The sequence below is a fragment of the Camelus bactrianus genome, chromosome 7, assembly GCF_048773025.1.
Source record: "Camelus bactrianus isolate YW-2024 breed Bactrian camel chromosome 7, ASM4877302v1, whole genome shotgun sequence".
Classification (NCBI taxonomy): Eukaryota; Metazoa; Chordata; class Mammalia; order Artiodactyla; family Camelidae; genus Camelus; species Camelus bactrianus.
Genome location: NC_133545.1, coordinates 71,846,609 through 71,863,898, shown reverse-complemented (window position 1 = coordinate 71,863,898; position 17,290 = coordinate 71,846,609). Strand labels below are relative to the sequence as shown.

The following is a 17,290-nucleotide window of genomic DNA, read 5'->3' as shown; positions in this document are numbered from 1 at the left end:
CTGGGAATAGCAGTGACAAGGATATTCTGGGATGGTTAATAGATAAGATGCTCAAGGCTCAATGAGGAGATAGAATTTGATTTGGAAACTTAACCCTTCCAGTGATCCAAAGTCAAAGCTTTTTTGACTTTTTTCATTACTAAAAGGTACATCTAGAATGTGGCGTTAATGTTTAATATTCTGTGTCATCCAGTCCATAGGGAAAGGTGCTTAAATATCCAGGGACGTTTTCTAACATGAAGGGTTTCTGTTTCTTGGTATCGTAAATGAGTAATTTTGTGATAGAATTTCTAAGATGATCTTAATAATGCAACAGCAGTGAAAATAATATTCATTTTTATATTCAAACCATGCTTGTAAAATAGGTCTTGTTATTCCAGTAAATAGAATCACATTCAAATACTTCTCATCTCAATTATTTGCATTTTTTAAATTAAGGAAACAAATTAATAAGAATATTTCAAGCAGATGGGAGGGTAGGAAAGCAAAAGAAATAGGATCCCTGGCACCTGTTACTTAAATGTTATTTAAATATATTTGCTTTTTTTCCAAAGTAGGGTATCAGTTTCAAGTATGAGGAAAATAAAATCTCACTCCCATCTGCTCCAGACAGAGGCATTTTTCTTGGAGGGAAGGATGAGGCTCAGGATGAGGTCGTGTGTATAGAGCTGCAGGAAGCAATAAAGGACAGTGGTACTGAAAGTAAATGAAGCCTAGGGAGCATGCCCGAGGAGCCACTGCCCTCGACCGTGGGTTTTTTCCGTGAGGAAATACTGAACCTAATGCACATGTCTGTTGATAGTTTAAAAAGACATTAGATCCTACCTGAAATGCAGATCTTTAAAGGAGAACTGAGTTTCAATGATTCCAGTAGTTTTCACTCGAGAATGCAGAACGTCTTGCTCATTTGGGACATATCCAGGAGCTGCTATTCTGTCCAAATCATTCAGGTAGCTAATTAAAAAAAATAGCATATATATTTTTAACTGTGTACTTGAAGATACCAGGATTCAGTACAAAGTGAATTTTAGTTTTGAGTTCATTAACATTATTAAACTCTAGACTGATACTTTTCCAGCTCTGCTCATCAGAATTACAAGAGCTTGGTGGCTGTGATGTGAATGTGGCAGAGAGCTGAGTGTGACACACAGCTGACTCGTGGAGCCTCTTTTAAAGGTGGCTGGGCCGATACTGCCTGAGCTTGTATTTTATGAGGCGGATGTGGTAGGTTTGCTGGTGTTTAGATAGGCATTGAGAGGAAAGCTCTCCTTATAGGACTTAGATCATCCAAAAAAATGCTACCTTGTAATGGTGGTGGCTAGACTAGTCTGGAATTGGTGTAGTTTCTATTTAGGCACTTTGAATTTTAAGAGAGTGATGGATTTTAATAACATAATTTGAAGGTGGTCGTGTTGTTTCTCCTGGATTGTATAGCTTAGGAGTCTGAACCATTTTCATTAAGTCTCATGATTATATCCAGTGAGGTCAATAATAGAAGAACGTTTTGACTTTCTTGCTTGTTCATGCTGGAATTAATTCATGAAATTGCTGACTCATGCCTGAATCAGCACTCCTGGGGACTAAAAGCTGAATTTACACATTGTAGCCACTCCTATCTCCTCTTCTCTCTCATCAGTGCATCAGTGTCTTTAACTCTTCTCCAGAGGCCGTGTTTAAAATACCTATGTTTATCAGGCTCAATGCTGTCCCTTTTCTGCCTGCAGGATCTAGGGGTGGTGAGAGGCAGGAGTAAATCTGATGAAGCATATGCTCTAGAAGAGTCTGCTAGATTAGAGGAAACAAACTGCTTTTAGCTTCGTCCTGCAAACCAGATCATGTCTTTAGACTAAAATGGTGTTCTATTGCTTTAAAAAAAGTCAAAACCACTTCGTCTAGACTTTTGATAATAAGGACTTAGGAACTTAGTAATATGACCATTTCTATGAAAATGTTAAAAGGTATAGCAATAGCTAGGTAAGGTTTTTATGACACGCTTAGCCATTATATTTAACAAAGTTTATACATACAGCTTAGATAGAAACATCATGATGGGTATGCATCCATTCAGGCAGACTTTGAGAGGTAGACTCAGGCTGAATGTTAATTATTATTGAGAAGTTGAATTTTTCAGGGACTAATTAGAAGAGCTGTTAGGCCTTAGCACCTGGCACAGTGCCTTAAAAACTAAATTATTTTTTCAAAATAAATTCAGCAGCAATATAGATGACTTATTCTTGGAGGATCTTTCTGTTTTTAAGCTGTGATAAGCTAAGACTTGTGAAGTACCCAAAGGGATTTTGACCAAGGACAAATAGATACTTCAGAAACACATATGTTTAATGTGAAAATTCATCAGTATGTTTTATTCAAATAAAGTTTGATTTTATTTTAAAAAGGACAAATCAAGATATCCATAGAAGAAAGTATTTGAAGATTTTTCTAGTTTATTTTTATTTACTATTTTGTGAAGCAAGGTCCTTGGTGAATTCCCTGTTGATTCAGTCTGCACATATGGTAGTTTACCATTGGTCAGTTGGTTTATGCAGGAGCCAAAACAAAACAGAAACATACCTGCCATGACAGATATTAAATTCATTTTAATGCTAGCTAAATGAATGCTTTGTTAAAGACACATTTTAGTGTACTTTTATTTGCATGTTTAAATAATTTCAAGCAAACAGAAGCGTCAACAGAGTAAGAAATTTGCATTTAAAATGCTTAGTTTAATAAACAAATATAGAATTTGGGTGCTTAATCCTGTGGTCTAAAACTTAAACCAGAGGCCCTAAACACACATAGCTCAAATCACTTTAAAAATATCTGATTCTTTTTCTAATTATGTAAGAATATTTTTCCTGGTGAAGTCTGTGTTAAATCTTAAAGCATATGGAGTTTAAATCATACACTAGGCAACCCCAATCAGCAAACCATGAAGTATTAAGTAAAATCTTTCCCACTGTCATGACTCTTTTCTCCGGTTTGCTAGTACTACTTGGGGGAGGGGAGGTAACACGTTACCAGCAAACAACATTCCCTTCCCTTACACTGATCAGAACTCACCTCTTTGTTGGCCTCAACTTAAAGGATCTCTAAGTTTGAGAGGATGAAAAATATCTCACTTTCACAAAAAAAATTGATAAATAGATGAATGAATGGATGGATGGAAGGAAGGAAAGAAAGAAAGAGGGAGGAGAGGTAGAGAGGAAGGAAAAGAGAGACCATTGTCCTGTTTAATACACATGAAATAAACATGGCTATGGTATCAAGCTGATACTATATGTAATTCTACCATGTGAATATAATTTAAGTATTTGAAAAAAATTTGGATGAAAGCCATGGCCATGCAGCTATTTTCTTAGCAAGCTTTTACATAATCTTCCTTTTAAGGATCCCTAAGGGCAAAAAAAAGTTAACATTTCCATTTTTTGATTTTTATATGAAAACTTTCTTAGACACAGAGGGAGGAAATGAACTTTCCTGTTGTTATTCTACTGCCTTTTACAAATCTTTGTTACTGGCAACATTCATAAAACGGATGCAAATAGATATTGTATAGATGTGTTTAGCTTGAAGAACAGATAAATGTTTTTAATACGAATCTATAATGTGATAGTCACAGTAAAATTTTTTTTATAAAAAAATTTTTATATGTCAAAAAAGCTAACATTAAAGATTAGGAAGTCTAGAAAATATAAAAAAGTCATTTTACCTGCCCATTTTGGCTATACAATATGTAAATATTTTTGCTATCAAAGAGCAAAGAATTTGGTAAACAGAATGATAACATAATTGCAAATACATTTCTTACATAATTTTAAGGGAAATTTTGTGTAATCAATAAGGTGTATCTAAAGTTAAATATGTTAATTACAGGTATCTATCCTTCTCACCCTTCCTCCCTAGAACTTTGTGAAGCAACATTTTATGAGAATATTCCACAAGTCAGTTTCTTATTAATTGTGACTGCCTTTATCAGTGATTCATATAGAAAAGCATTGCTTTTTGTACTAAGAGTAGTATTAAGATGTGCTTATTAAGCACTTGCACACTTATAAAAACAGTTATCCAAGTTGATGTACTCATTTTCCGCTTCATCAGAGAGGCAAGAGCAGGACTTTCCTACAACATCAATATGGCCGTTGGATTTCGAAATAGAAAATGAACACAAATGAGTAATCACAAAAGACCATTGTTGTTAGGTTTTCCTAGAATTTATATAGTGTGTTTTCTCTCCATAATCCTTCCACACATCATGATTAAAAATCTGAACTATCAGGGGGATAGTATAGCTCAAAGTGCTAGAGCGCATGGTTAGTATGCACGAGATCCTGGGTTCAATCCCCAGTACTGCCTCTAAAAAAAATAAATAAATAAGCCTATTTACCACCCTCCCCTGACCCCCCCTCAAAAAAAATCTGAACTATCATGTAAGTTTTCTTGTTCTGTCCTCACATAATCTTTCATTTGTTTAACTTTAACTTTACTTTTTTTTTAAAGTACTACTAGCATGTTCTGTTGGGAGTCCCTCAGAAGAACTGTATCCCCTTTTACACATTCATATGCAGCACCAGAAATAGAGAATAAGTCATTAAATTATGTTTACACATGTGTGCATACATGTTTGCAGGCATATAACCATGGGATAGGTTAAGAATCACTTACTAAAATGGTTTAAATCATTTAAAAATCATTTTGATAATGAAATTATAAATATCATTACAACCTCCTAATTTCCTTAGCTAAATATTGCTAACTGGCTGGTATTAGTTGTGAAAATTATATAATCTTTCTTGAGACTCCAGAAGAATCCCACAATATACAAATGCTTTTTAAATCAATACATTACTTTCTTCTAAAATTCTGTCTCATGCTCATCAAGCCAGTGGAGCCAAAGCATGTGTCATAATTATTTTAGAAGATGATTTCAATAACTTGGATATGTGTGAAGGGAATAGCCCAAAACCTCAGTGTGCATGTCACTAGTGTGTGTTCATGCTGCACGTGGTGCCTAATGATTAAATCTTTTTAATTGGGAGAAAATATTTACAACATATATGTCTTCTCAGACAGTTTCAAAATCAGTTATTTAAAATGCTCCAGCGGTTATTTACATCATCTTGATCTTTATTTCTCTTCAGTTACTGTTTATTTTAGTATAATCAAATGTAAAGCCGTTTACTTTCATCATTTGTGATTCCAAATGCAGAGTATATAGAGTGATAATTCTTAGATGTAAATGTTTCAACTATAGTTCCTGTCAAAAGGTATTCACTTACTAAGCTGCTGAGTCGTTGAGCTGATATTCAGATGCCCTTTCAAAGCAGGCCTGAATTCCTGGGTCTCTCCACAGTCGTTTTATTATCTCAGCCAGTTCAGGTGTCATACCACCATCTTCCAGGGTATCTGCCATCGCATAAAGTTGTTGTTGGTCTTCCTACAGTGTAGCATTTGTGAGAAGGATAAAAGTGTGCTGTTATTTGGGATTACATATTATCTCCTTTTTTTTAAATAGAGCATTTCAATTTTGTGATTCTTCATTCAGTAATAATTTCATTAAACATCTGTTTAGTATGTCTAAAGGTTAACAGAACTCAAGTTCCTTATAATGGCTGACTGTCCAGAAAAGTTGTTCATTGCAAAATCCATGAAATAATATGTGGAGAAATTAGGATATTTTGGGATATGTTACTAACTTCTGAATATGATGTCCAAAGGGATGACAATATTTTGGTGTAAGTCCATTGAACTTCCATTGGACCAAAATGCTCATGTTAAAAAATGGTGAATCTGATTTAATTTGGCACATTGTCTTCCTTTGATCATGACCATGTATTTTCCAGGAAATAAAAATACCACATAAGAATCAGGGTAAACATGGAAATTAAAGCTCAATACACTAAAATTACAATTTGAAAAAGTATATTGATATACAGTATTATTTGCCATCACGTGCCTCTCTATAATCATAAAAATTAGCAATGGTAAACATTTTAATCTGCACACTGTTTTCTACCTTCTACATAGGCATTGTCACTTGCGTGCCTTTGGGGCAAATCAATAGCAGAGGGGAAGCTTCATTAAGAAAAGAAGAGAAGGGAAGGAAGGTAGGGGGAAGAAGGAATGAAAAAAAGAGGAAAAGAAAAAGCAAGCTTTGTGTTAGACCTGATGGGATATTTGGAGGTGATAAGGGCAGAAGGAAATAAAAGTTTGAGTAAATAACATAGTCCACAGTTCATTTAAACTAATAATCAAAACTGGCTTATGTCCCCCCAAAATTAGGATTAAGGATTTGGGTTTCAGAATAATTGAGTTATTGACCATGATACTAGACCAGGCAAATGAAGAAACCTGGGCTCACGTCATGGTGGTCAGACTCCGAAGTCCGTTCTCATTTTTGCCCACACTCTTTTTAGTGCATATTATTATAGCAACTTACACATTTACCACATGTAATATCTCAACAATCCTTACAACATCATCACATATAGACACTTTATTTTCTCCAGTTTACAAATGAGGAAACTAAAACTTGGAGGTAAATTTGCCAAATCAATAAAGACAATACGCATCAGAAGAAGAGTCAAACCCAATCATTTTCTGCAAAGTCAGGTAGCCACCAGTGAAGTATGTCTAATAAGAATATGATGCTCTTCTGCTACAACTTCATTTATTATTATTTTAAATCGATGACCGGCTTATTTTACCATTTTACTAAATATCTGCTCTTTATATGAAAAACTAAGGGTATCTCTGTTACTGTTAAAGAAAGTCTCCATTAAGACTAAGAACCTTATTTCATCTTTCTTCACCAACAGATTTTATGGCCAAATAAAACTGATCACATAACCAGGAGGCCAAAAATTGGAAATGGTCCAAGTGAAAGGCCATTTCATTGCATCAGCACAGGGTAAACTTTAAAATCATTCTTCCCCATTAGCTGGATGTGAGAGAAAACTGCAAATTAGTGAAATATGATCTGGCCTCTCTTGCTGGCATCATCCTGTTTGCCTCCTTCCACATTCAAGTGCTCTTTAGGACAAATAATGCAATGAAACAGCTGCTCAAACATTTTTGTCCCTAAAGGGAAAATGCTACATGCCTTATAAGCCTACCTTTCCAAACCAAGCTGTTATGGTCTCTTTCATTCTTTTTAAAATTTCCCATTTTTAATTTAAATACACTTTATTTGTATAGATGTCATGAATATAGTCTCACCTTGAACATTTAAATGTCGTAAAGGCCTCTTTGATCATCACTTACAGTTACCTTCCCCAAGGGCAAGCCATCCTGTCAGTTTGGTTTTTATCTTTTGAGACCTTGTATTTTTTGGTGTACTGCATGAGTAGGTGGAGTTGATGGTGGTGATTTTCAAACCAGGGTGTACATTGTAAACATGTGGGTTGCTTTTTTAAAATATTGATACCAGGGCCCTATCCCAAAGGAAGTGAGTTAGAATCTCTGGGTGTCAGATTCTGCAAAGGTATTTTTAAAAATTTCCCAGGTGACTCAAATGTGCAGCCTAAGTTGAGAATCCCTGGCAACACACTGTTTTTTTTTTTAAACTGTAAATAATGTCTTATTGGACATACTACAATTCAATGCTTGAAGTCCTTCTACAGTTATCAAAGGGCTGATGGTCATGTAAGGAGTCAAATTTTATGTGTTTAAGGGATTGGCCCATCAATCAAATTTGAATCAAATTTGAATTTTTGAAATACATCCCACTGAAACAGCTAGTATGAAAAGTTCTACAAAACAGCCACATTGATTGAACAGTGAACTCTTACTGATTATCTTACTCCCATATTTAAAAATAAAACTCCAGTAACTTCTCACCAGAACTGTTCTTGGATTGTTCCTTGAACTCACCAAGCCTACATTTCAGAGCATTTGAATGGCTGATCCCTCCACATCTTTCCTTTGAACTTTCGTTCCTACTTCACTCACTTCTCTTCCCAAATACTACCTCCTCAAGGATGCCGTCCCCACCACCCTTTCTTTAATTCTTTCATCACTTGCTAGACCTTTGACCTCCTTGATTTTTCTTCATAGCTCTTTATTACTACCTATATAGTGCATAGTTCTTTATATCTTTTATATTAGACTATAAACATAGGAAGACAGAGATCTTGTTTTGTTTATTTCTATATCCTTAAAACTAAGAGCAGAACCTGTAACATAGTACATCTCTGAAGTATTGTTGAATGAACGATTCAGTGAAATAAATATGCTAATTAGCTCAGACCTCATGTTCAAGAGAAACTTTAAGGCATGTCTAATAATTTTCCAAGATTATCAGATGATTCCAATGGTGTTTGAGTGGTGTCCTAAGGAAATTTTATTTCCATGTGATGTGTTTGGAAACGCTTGGGAATTAAGGTGGTTCTAGAATGGCTTATTCTCTTAAGGTTGCATCGTTCTAGAATTGAGTTGCATAAAAGGCAAAATATATATTCCTTCCAGAAGTTATCCAGACTTTCCTCATCAATATTAGTGACATAAGATAATCCTAAAACCTTGTAGAACTCATTCTGAACCCTAGAATCATATTTCCAAAGATTGCAAAAATATATATATATCAAAGGAAGGAAAGGCGATCATAACCTAGTAATTTCCAGAAATGCCAGGTTTAAAATGACAAATTTTGTTAACTACAGGATTTTCGGCACCTTTGATTACAAATATTGTTGGTGAATTTCCAAGAAGTTGATAATAGTATACATATATCCCAAACTTGATTACAGAACTTCTATCATAGAACATCCTGGGAAATCAGAGTTCTTTAGTTCAAATTGTAGGATTCACTTTGTATGGTGCTATGCCAGAGACAGTCACAACACCCAAAATGTGTGAATAAGTGTTACCATTTTCAGCCTTCTTTTATGTTCTAGTGAATGTTTTAGGTATTCTAAAATAGAATATAGTAATATTCAGAAAGATTAAGTAGAAATTTACTAAATGCCTTCATAATTTCCTCTTCTTGTTTCTTCAACTTTACTGTTTAAAAGTTTTATATTTAAGAAAAATTTTTAGAACATTTATTTTAATTTTTCTACAACTTATTTTTAGTTTTATATTTTTTAAATTAGTCTATCAAACATTAAACCAAAATGAATGAGAACAATCCCCCTTCAACTATAGATTCTCTGTATCTCATACTTCTCAGCTCTAGTTCTTAAACTCTGTTCTCATATCTTTTTATTTCTCAAAACCCTTCATTGGATTCTGAATTCATAGTTCTTTGGTACCCTTTCCCATGATCTCTGTATTATTAAATCCATTAGATTCTCTAAAATATACTTCTTTCTTGACCTTTCAAGACCTTTCAACTTAGATCACTTCCCTTTGGAACACTTCTCTCAAATTCTGTGATTTTGCATTCTTCTGGTTTTCCTCTTATTATTTCCATCCTTTTCTCCAAAGTTTTCTATCCCTCTCAAATGACCAGAAAAGTCAGAGTTTTTCAATACTGTTAACTTAACTCTCTGTTTTCCTTAATGGCCCTGTCTTCATCTAAGCACTTGACCTCTTCCATCCCACCCACTTCCTTACTGTACAATATATGCCATAAGGTACTGATCTGCCAAAAATACTGAAATTTAAAATTTAACTGAAATACCTCCTGTGAACTTCAAATGAACCTTCTCAACTGTTGATAGCGTGTGGATAGCTCACAGAAGTACAAACTCAACATTTCTGAAGGGAAACTTACTAGTTCTGCTCCTTCCTCACTAGTGATAGTCTTCCATTTCTCAGTGATTGCCTCTACAGATGAGGAAGATTTAGCTCCACATCCAGCTGTGCCACCCTTTTGAAATAGCTAATGCTTTATAATTACTTGTTCAACATCAGTCTTCTCTGAAGGGCAAATAATCCCTCTCATTTACTGCTGATTCCTCAGTATATTCTCAGAGTCCAGTCACATGTCTGCCATATATATATTAGTTTTATGAAAAATAACCTTTTCAAGTGATTTTGGGCATGTAAACTTCAAAACATAAATGTTAATGAGCCTACATTCAACGTGGTTATTCAAAAGTAATAATACCTAATATTTACCAGGAGCTTACGTCTTTCAATATTTTGTGTTTATGTGGATTTTTTTTTTTTGCAGTCTCTTGTAATAGTCACTGTAATTTAATGAGGAAAGCACTAACATTTTGTGGATGAAAAAACTGAAACTTAGAGAGGTTAAGTAACTGGTCCAAACTTACAGCATTAGTGACCAATAAAGCACATACACATTTTCTGTTAGGACTCTTTCTCTCTTTGAATGGCCGTCTGTGTGATGCTGTACAAACAGTTATGTAAAAATATATAAACTGTGTAAATGAATCCATTAAAAACTAAATTGAAAGCCATTGGACTCTGAAAGCCACACATAAGTAATGTGTGTAGCAATTAATCTGTTGAATAAGCAGTTTAAGCCAGGTAGACAATGTATTAATCCTAAAATCAAATATGAAGAATGTGATTGAAACTGCTATAATCTGCATTAATTGAAATTAAAATAAGAGCTAAATAGTCCCTGACCACTGTGATGTTGATACTTGAGGACACAGGTATTCCTCGGAAGTTATGTCGCTTGCTTAGTGCTTCTTAAGTTACTCTGTGTACACCATTTAACGTACAGTCTGAATAAGTGACATTTAGTTGTATTTTTCAGTTAGCATAATGGCAGCAGTGTACAGTCTGTTTTCATTCTACCTGCATGCCAGATTGTTAAGACTCTTAACCGACAAATTTCTGGTCTTTAGTGATGACTGGCATCACTGATTTGCAAACATTGCGCTGCATGATGCACAAAATACATTTAAATAAGTAGCAGTAGGCAGAGTTGCAATGCAAATACAGACTATTACACATGCAAATTCAAACTTTGCTAAATAATCCTCAGAGGAATGCAGAAGGAAACCTGTTTCAGGAACAATTGTTCCTTGAAAGAAAGAAAATAAGAGAAATATTCCTAATTTTCAAAAGTAATTTTACATAAACCCTTGCATAGGGCAAAGCACTATATTAGAAGTCAGAAGAAGTGGATTTTGCCCTAAACTCTAGCTGTTTAATGGAGGCAAAATCTAATCCTCCATTTTTCACATGTTTATATAAGGGGGTTATTCTAGATTATCTCTTAAGGGCCAGTTCAAAATTCTAGGTTCTTAGGAAAAGCCAGGATCAGAGCGGTAACTGAACTACTCTTAAACAAAAATATGGACGCTAAGTCATAGAATGATAAAGGTCAAAAGGATATTAGAGTTCAATTCTTGCAAATTCCTTTTTTACATGTGAGAGGGTAACCGTAACATGGAGAATTAGTGGACTTTGCAGAGCCAAGTTTTGGGGAAGCTAACAATGCGAGAGCCCAGCAGAACTCCTTACTCTGCTTTACAAACTGTCTGCCCTAAAGACATACTAGCATTTCCATGTTCTTTGCTGGCAAGTGGCGGAATCAAAGGGAATTTAGCAACATGAAAAAGATATTTTTCTTTTCATCCTAATGGCTTCTGATGGTCATCCACTGGGGCTAATCATAAATTCCTGGTGGGGTAAAGTACAAATATCACCTTCTTCTCTATATGTACTCTACTGTTCACCTCTGTTTTTATGCTTAGTATAGCAAAGAATCTAAGAATTACTTTGAGAACAGTTCAGTTCACATCATCCAGAGGCAACCAGCTGCTCCTGGAGGGGACAAAGGGAAATGGGTGAGTTCTTTCTAGGGATAGTATACTCCTTTTGGGGTATGGTTAACTATCGTTCTTTGCATAGTACGACAGGTTTTATTTGCCAACTAAAGTAGTTTTACAGGTTTGCACATAAATTGTTTCAAAGTAAGTGGATTTTTAATGTATTTTAACATAAAACAATTATATTACAGAATATAAAATAGACGAAAAACGAAACTATTTAGATGCTACCTTATAAACAAACTATGACTATTTGTGTCATATAGTATACAAATGTTTTATTTAATCACACAATTTTAAATTATTTTTAAAAAATTAACTTTACAAAATAATCATTTCCCTGTGCCACACAGTCTTTGTAATTATCGTTGAACATGAATGATAATTGTAGTGTTATTGTTAAAAAAAAAAGCCTCCATGAAATGGCTCATAGTTAACTAAGAAAATAAATGTAGATATCGCAGTTGATTTTATGAATGAAACTCTTTTGTATTTACCAAACAAAAATATTTTTCTCTAACATAGTGTATTTAATATTAGGATTGAGTCCTAGGAAAGTAGTTCATGTTAAATAAGTTTATAGCACACAGACAAAAAGAAAAGTTTCATTTAAAGGAAAATAGGAAATCTGACACTGAACAGAATTAATGTTTCCAAAAGTCATATTTCAGATTCTTAAATTTTTGGTGTAGATTAATACTACAAATTTACTAAGTCCCACTGTTTGGTGGTTCAGACTCCATTGTAGGGCCTACAGCTGTCATTATTTGCATACTTACTGCACTTCTGGGATTTACATAATCAATCCCAAGGGTTGCCATGGCTTTCACAATAGCTAGGATGGATTGCAATGTATTACTGTAAATTATTGCTTTGAACTCCATGCATTCTTGTTCACTGTAACCGTTTTTATGGATGATCCTGTAATTTAAACACGAAAAGCTTTTGTGAGTTGAACAATTGATTTTTTTTAATAATACTAAAACACATCAATAATAACTTGCTTGAATAAAATTACAATATGTAATTGTTAGAAAAGGAAGAATTTTGTCCATATGTATAAACTAAATCTGAACAATTTTACAGCTTTGGATTTTTATTTTCATTGGGGTTTAATGCATATTTTCTTTCTGATCTCCTAACGCTGAATACAATGAGGATTTAGGATTTGCTCTAGATAAATCCGTGTAAAATGGGTAATTCATGAGCTTTTTACTTAGCAAGGTTATTTCTTTTCAAGAGAAAGATTCCCAGATTCCTTGGACAAAGATATATACAGAGTTCTGAAGCATTTTGTAGTGTTTACAACATGATGTCTAGAGGATGTGAAGTAATTTAGTGTAACATGGACATCTTTTCCTATCACTTAAGACACAGGAAAATAGGAGTGCCTGCTTTCTATTTATAACAGTAACAAAGGCATCTTTTTTTTTTTTCAATGTAGGTAATTGCCCTCTGTTAAGTCCCTTGTTGCTTTTCCACATGTGTACGTGCCACGGAGTTCTCAGAGTTGAAAGTGCCTAGACATTTAACTTGGCTGAACTTTTCATTACCTTCCACTCATTCAATCAGAATGCAACGTTTTACTAATAGTTTTGGAATACGCAGCTATTAAAAGCTAAAGTCTTTGTATATGCTGATCACTTCATTGCATAATATGTTCTTAATCCTTTCTGGTTTTTTTCTTATTGTTTTTAAAAGTGGTGTGTGTTCATTAGTCATCATTTAGAATACATATGACTAAAGATTTGTGTTATATCCATGTACACAGAGGCTCTAGCACAAGGGGAAAAAGAACACAAATGCCTTCCAAGATACTAAAGCCTTTAAATACAAGGACTTTCAGTGAAATGAGTAAAGGCAGTACCTGTATTTATTATTTATTGTTTTTGATATTTGATTGCCAGTAATTGCTCTATTTCTGCTTCAACCATGGCGCTAAGCTATACTGCATCCCTAGTATGCTAGTCTATACAACTGCAAAAGTTCAGCATTTCTGAAGCAGAGAGTAGGAAGGGGGAAACTATGAGGCATTAAGATGAAGAGATAAGCAAGAGCTGAACAACTCTGAAGTGTCTTATTTACCATGTCAAAGAGTTTGATCTTGACAGTATAGGTGAAGAGTTCAATTTAGGAAAGAGAGAAACCATATTTTTAGAGATCAGTTGGTTGCAGTGTGGATAATGCAGTGGAACAAAGAGGGAGGAGATGGAAAGTACACAGCAAGATTAGTATTATTAGTCCAGGTCAGAAATGCTGAGTTTTTTAACTACAGCAGTGACAATCGGGTTAAGTGACATGCTTGCAAACATAACTTGTGTAGTTGTGGCATAACTTGGTAAGAGAGTGAGGGATCAGTATAACTACACTTAGTTGTATTCCTTTAGAGCCTGGTTTGCTGTAATTTATTTTAGGGGAACAGAGGCCAGATGGGGAGATAAGTTTAATGTTTATTCTGATTTAGGCGTCTCCTTGGAATATAGAGATGTATCTGCTTCTCTAGTTTAGACAAAGGGTATGAGTTGGAAAGAAATATTCTGGGACAGTCCACTTGAAGATGATGGTAAAAATCACTGGACTTCAGTGATTTTCATTTGATGAAGGTATAGAGGAGGCAGAGAAGAGGACCTGGTGCATTAGAGACACCAACATTTAAGATACAGTCAAAAACTGAGAGTACAGCAGGCAGAATTAGGTAGTAAATTGGGAAAGAGAGTTATGGTAAAAGCCAAGCTAAAGTTTTGGGAGAGAAAAGCTCAATGGAGTCAAAGGGAATTAAAATAAGGACTCATGAACACTTCATAAAAAATTGGAGGAGATTATAACTGGACAATTTCTGTGATACACCAGAGGCAACAGTGATAGAAATGGTTGAAGAGTAAGTGGAAGGAGTTCAAGAGAGCTAGTGTCAACCTGTCTTTACAGAGACTCTACTGAGAAAAGGAAAGAGGAATGGGGCAGAATGGGAGATTGATTCTTTTTTAATAACAGAAGTAGTACTTGCTTATTGTAGACAATGTGAAAAGCACAGCAATATTCAAAACATAGGTGTAATGTCACTTTAAGTCCTACTACTGACAGCAAATTGTTTCAACATTGGCTATATATTCTTCCATTAAAAAATTATTTAATCACAGTTGGGATAAATTTATTCATGCAATTTTGTATCTTGGTTTTTCAGTTAACGTAAGTATATTTTTATTAAAACATTCTCATATACATGTAACTTGTAATGAATGCAAAAGATTGCAGTTAAAGGGTAAATAGTCCCACAATTTCATAACCTATTTGCTTGTGTTTTATTTCAATTTAGGTTATTTTATTCTGTCTCATTTTAATATTTTGTATAAGGCTGATGTAAATCTCTTTGTACATAAATTTCCATATTTCAGTTATTTTATTTTATATATTTTAACATTTATATTTGTTATTAAAATGATCAGAAATGTATTTAGAAGATCAATAATTATTTTCCCAGTTTTCTTTGTATATTGCAAAAATTCTTTCTGTAAAGTTGCTATAGCATATACTTTTATAAGCAGTAGTGAGAAATACTCATTTCTCAAATCTTCACCCTTATCAGGTTATATTATCTTAAAACTGTTGTTTGCTAAGATTAAAAATAGCTCATTGTGACATTAATTTTTATTTATTTTATGTTAGTGAGGATAAACTAAAATATATATATTTAATAGCTATTTGAATTTTTTATTTTGTGAACTGTCTCTCCATAGTCTTTTCCCATGTCTATATATTGGGCAGCTTATTGTTTTTCTTAATAATCTACTTTACTTATTAGTCATTTGTCTATAATATTTATTACAGATTTTTTTCTAGTTTCCTATTTTTTTTTAAGTTTTAATATTTATCTGACCAAATTATTGGTCTTTTATTTTTCTGCGTTTAACCTCAGAGAGAATGGAGAGGTAAAAAAGGGTAAGAGGGGCCTGAAGGAAAGCACAGGTGAACACAGAGGCAATGTTAAAAGGGAATGCAAGATGCCTCAGGGGCAAGGATTGAGCGAAGAACCTGAAAGCAGTGTGATCAGGCACCATGATAAAGAAGTCCTGTTCTTCAGAGACAGGAAGAAAGGTCAAAAATTTATTGCAGATACAGGTGACCGGAGACTTCAAAAGAGGGACTTAAAAATTGATTGTTATGGAACCTACATGACATTATTACCCAGGGAAAAGAAAACAATTTATTTAAATTATAAATAGACAGTTTCACCCTTATTCCTTTATAGAGTATGTTCCAAACAACAAGATCCTCAAACATAATGAAAAATAAGCTCAAAAATTATTATCTTCCTCTCCTGTAGTGATAATGTATATTTAAAATTCTTAATAATTTAAATTTAAAATTCTCCAGCAGTGACAGAACCATGAAGTTTCATATATTCAACTCCACTTATCAGTGCCATTTTACTCATTGAGGCATGGCATTCTTGAATTACAGCATTTTTTTGTATTCATAATGTACTCAATAAAAAATTCAGGTCTACTTATTTTATTATAAAGAGAAAAAAAAGTAGGGAAAATAAATTCAAAAATAAATTGAAGTCCATGATGGTAATAACTTTAAACATATGTTTTATTCTTAGGTAGGCAAAATGCCAAGTACATTAAAAATACTGTTTCCTCTTATATTCAAATAGATCATTAATTGATATATTTTGAAATGTTTATGGCTTTTGCTCACAATATTAAGGCACTAGATCATACCCATATTAATATATTTAAAACATAATTGCTTTTAGCATTCATCTTGTTCAGAGGTAAAATTTAAAAGAAAAATGGAAATTATAATATTATTCATCTGTTATGCTTTCTGCTAAAGGGTAGGAGGAATATTTGTGACAACCTTGCCACTACCTGTGATTTAGAGACAATCAGATTTTCCAAAAGTATTTCTTTTAAGAGTTGTCAAACACGTGGACAGACATCAAATATTAAACATTTAAGATAGGATGTACCTACTTCATTTGTTTCACAATGGTGCTTTTTCCAGATTCTCCTGCTCCTGCAACAGGAAGGTGGGAGTCTTATCAACTAATACACCAAATTTATATAGATATTAAAACCTGTGACTATCACTTTCTCACGGGTAAATCCTTAACAGACACCTCTCCTATGTAATGAAGGAGAGCAATCTGTCAAGCCTAGAAAGGTAGCCAGCTGTCTACCTTCCAAAATAGTACCAACCCCCTTCTTTTGACACTGGCTCCAGATATAGTTCTGGCTCCAAGGCAGTGTATCTTCTGAAGCAAGATGTGTATACCATCAGAAAAATTTCTGTTGTTGCATTTGGATATAATTTGGAAAGCTGTTATCTCCTGGGTTTGCAGCCCTCCCCTCAAGTGTTCCCAACTTTATAGTCTCCAGATCACCTTCATTCTCCCAGAATATCTCCTCGTATATCTTATTTGATTAAATAGCAAGGAAAAGAAAAAACCAATAGAAACAACAATATTTTATCTCTAGAACTGTTCAAAGCCTATTCTGATTGAAGGACTGGCTCTTGTCTTTATCCATATTTACCTTGTTACTTAGGTATTTTCTCTTCTGTTTAAACATAGGAAACCTGCTAATAATACTAAGCAA

General features: G+C 34.0%; 1 protein-coding gene across 2 annotated transcripts in view; it reads right to left on the bottom strand.

Annotated features, from left to right (window-relative positions):
- The window catches only part of GNAT3 (G protein subunit alpha transducin 3), a 47,867-nt gene that overhangs the window by 14,925 nt on the left and 15,652 nt on the right, over nucleotides 1-17,290 (bottom strand). Inside the window, exons 2-5 of one of the 2 annotated variants that reach the window (XM_010946642.3) lie at nucleotides 16,667-16,709; nucleotides 12,467-12,608; nucleotides 5,277-5,434; nucleotides 826-954 (exon numbers count right to left, since the gene is read on the bottom strand). In XM_010946642.3, the coding sequence (XP_010944944.1) occupies nucleotides 826-954; nucleotides 5,277-5,434; nucleotides 12,467-12,608; nucleotides 16,667-16,709 (472 nt within the window). The remainder of the gene's footprint in view (nucleotides 1-825; nucleotides 955-5,276; nucleotides 5,435-12,466; nucleotides 12,609-16,666; nucleotides 16,710-17,290) is intronic. The other variant, XM_045510463.2, reaches the window with a different exon arrangement.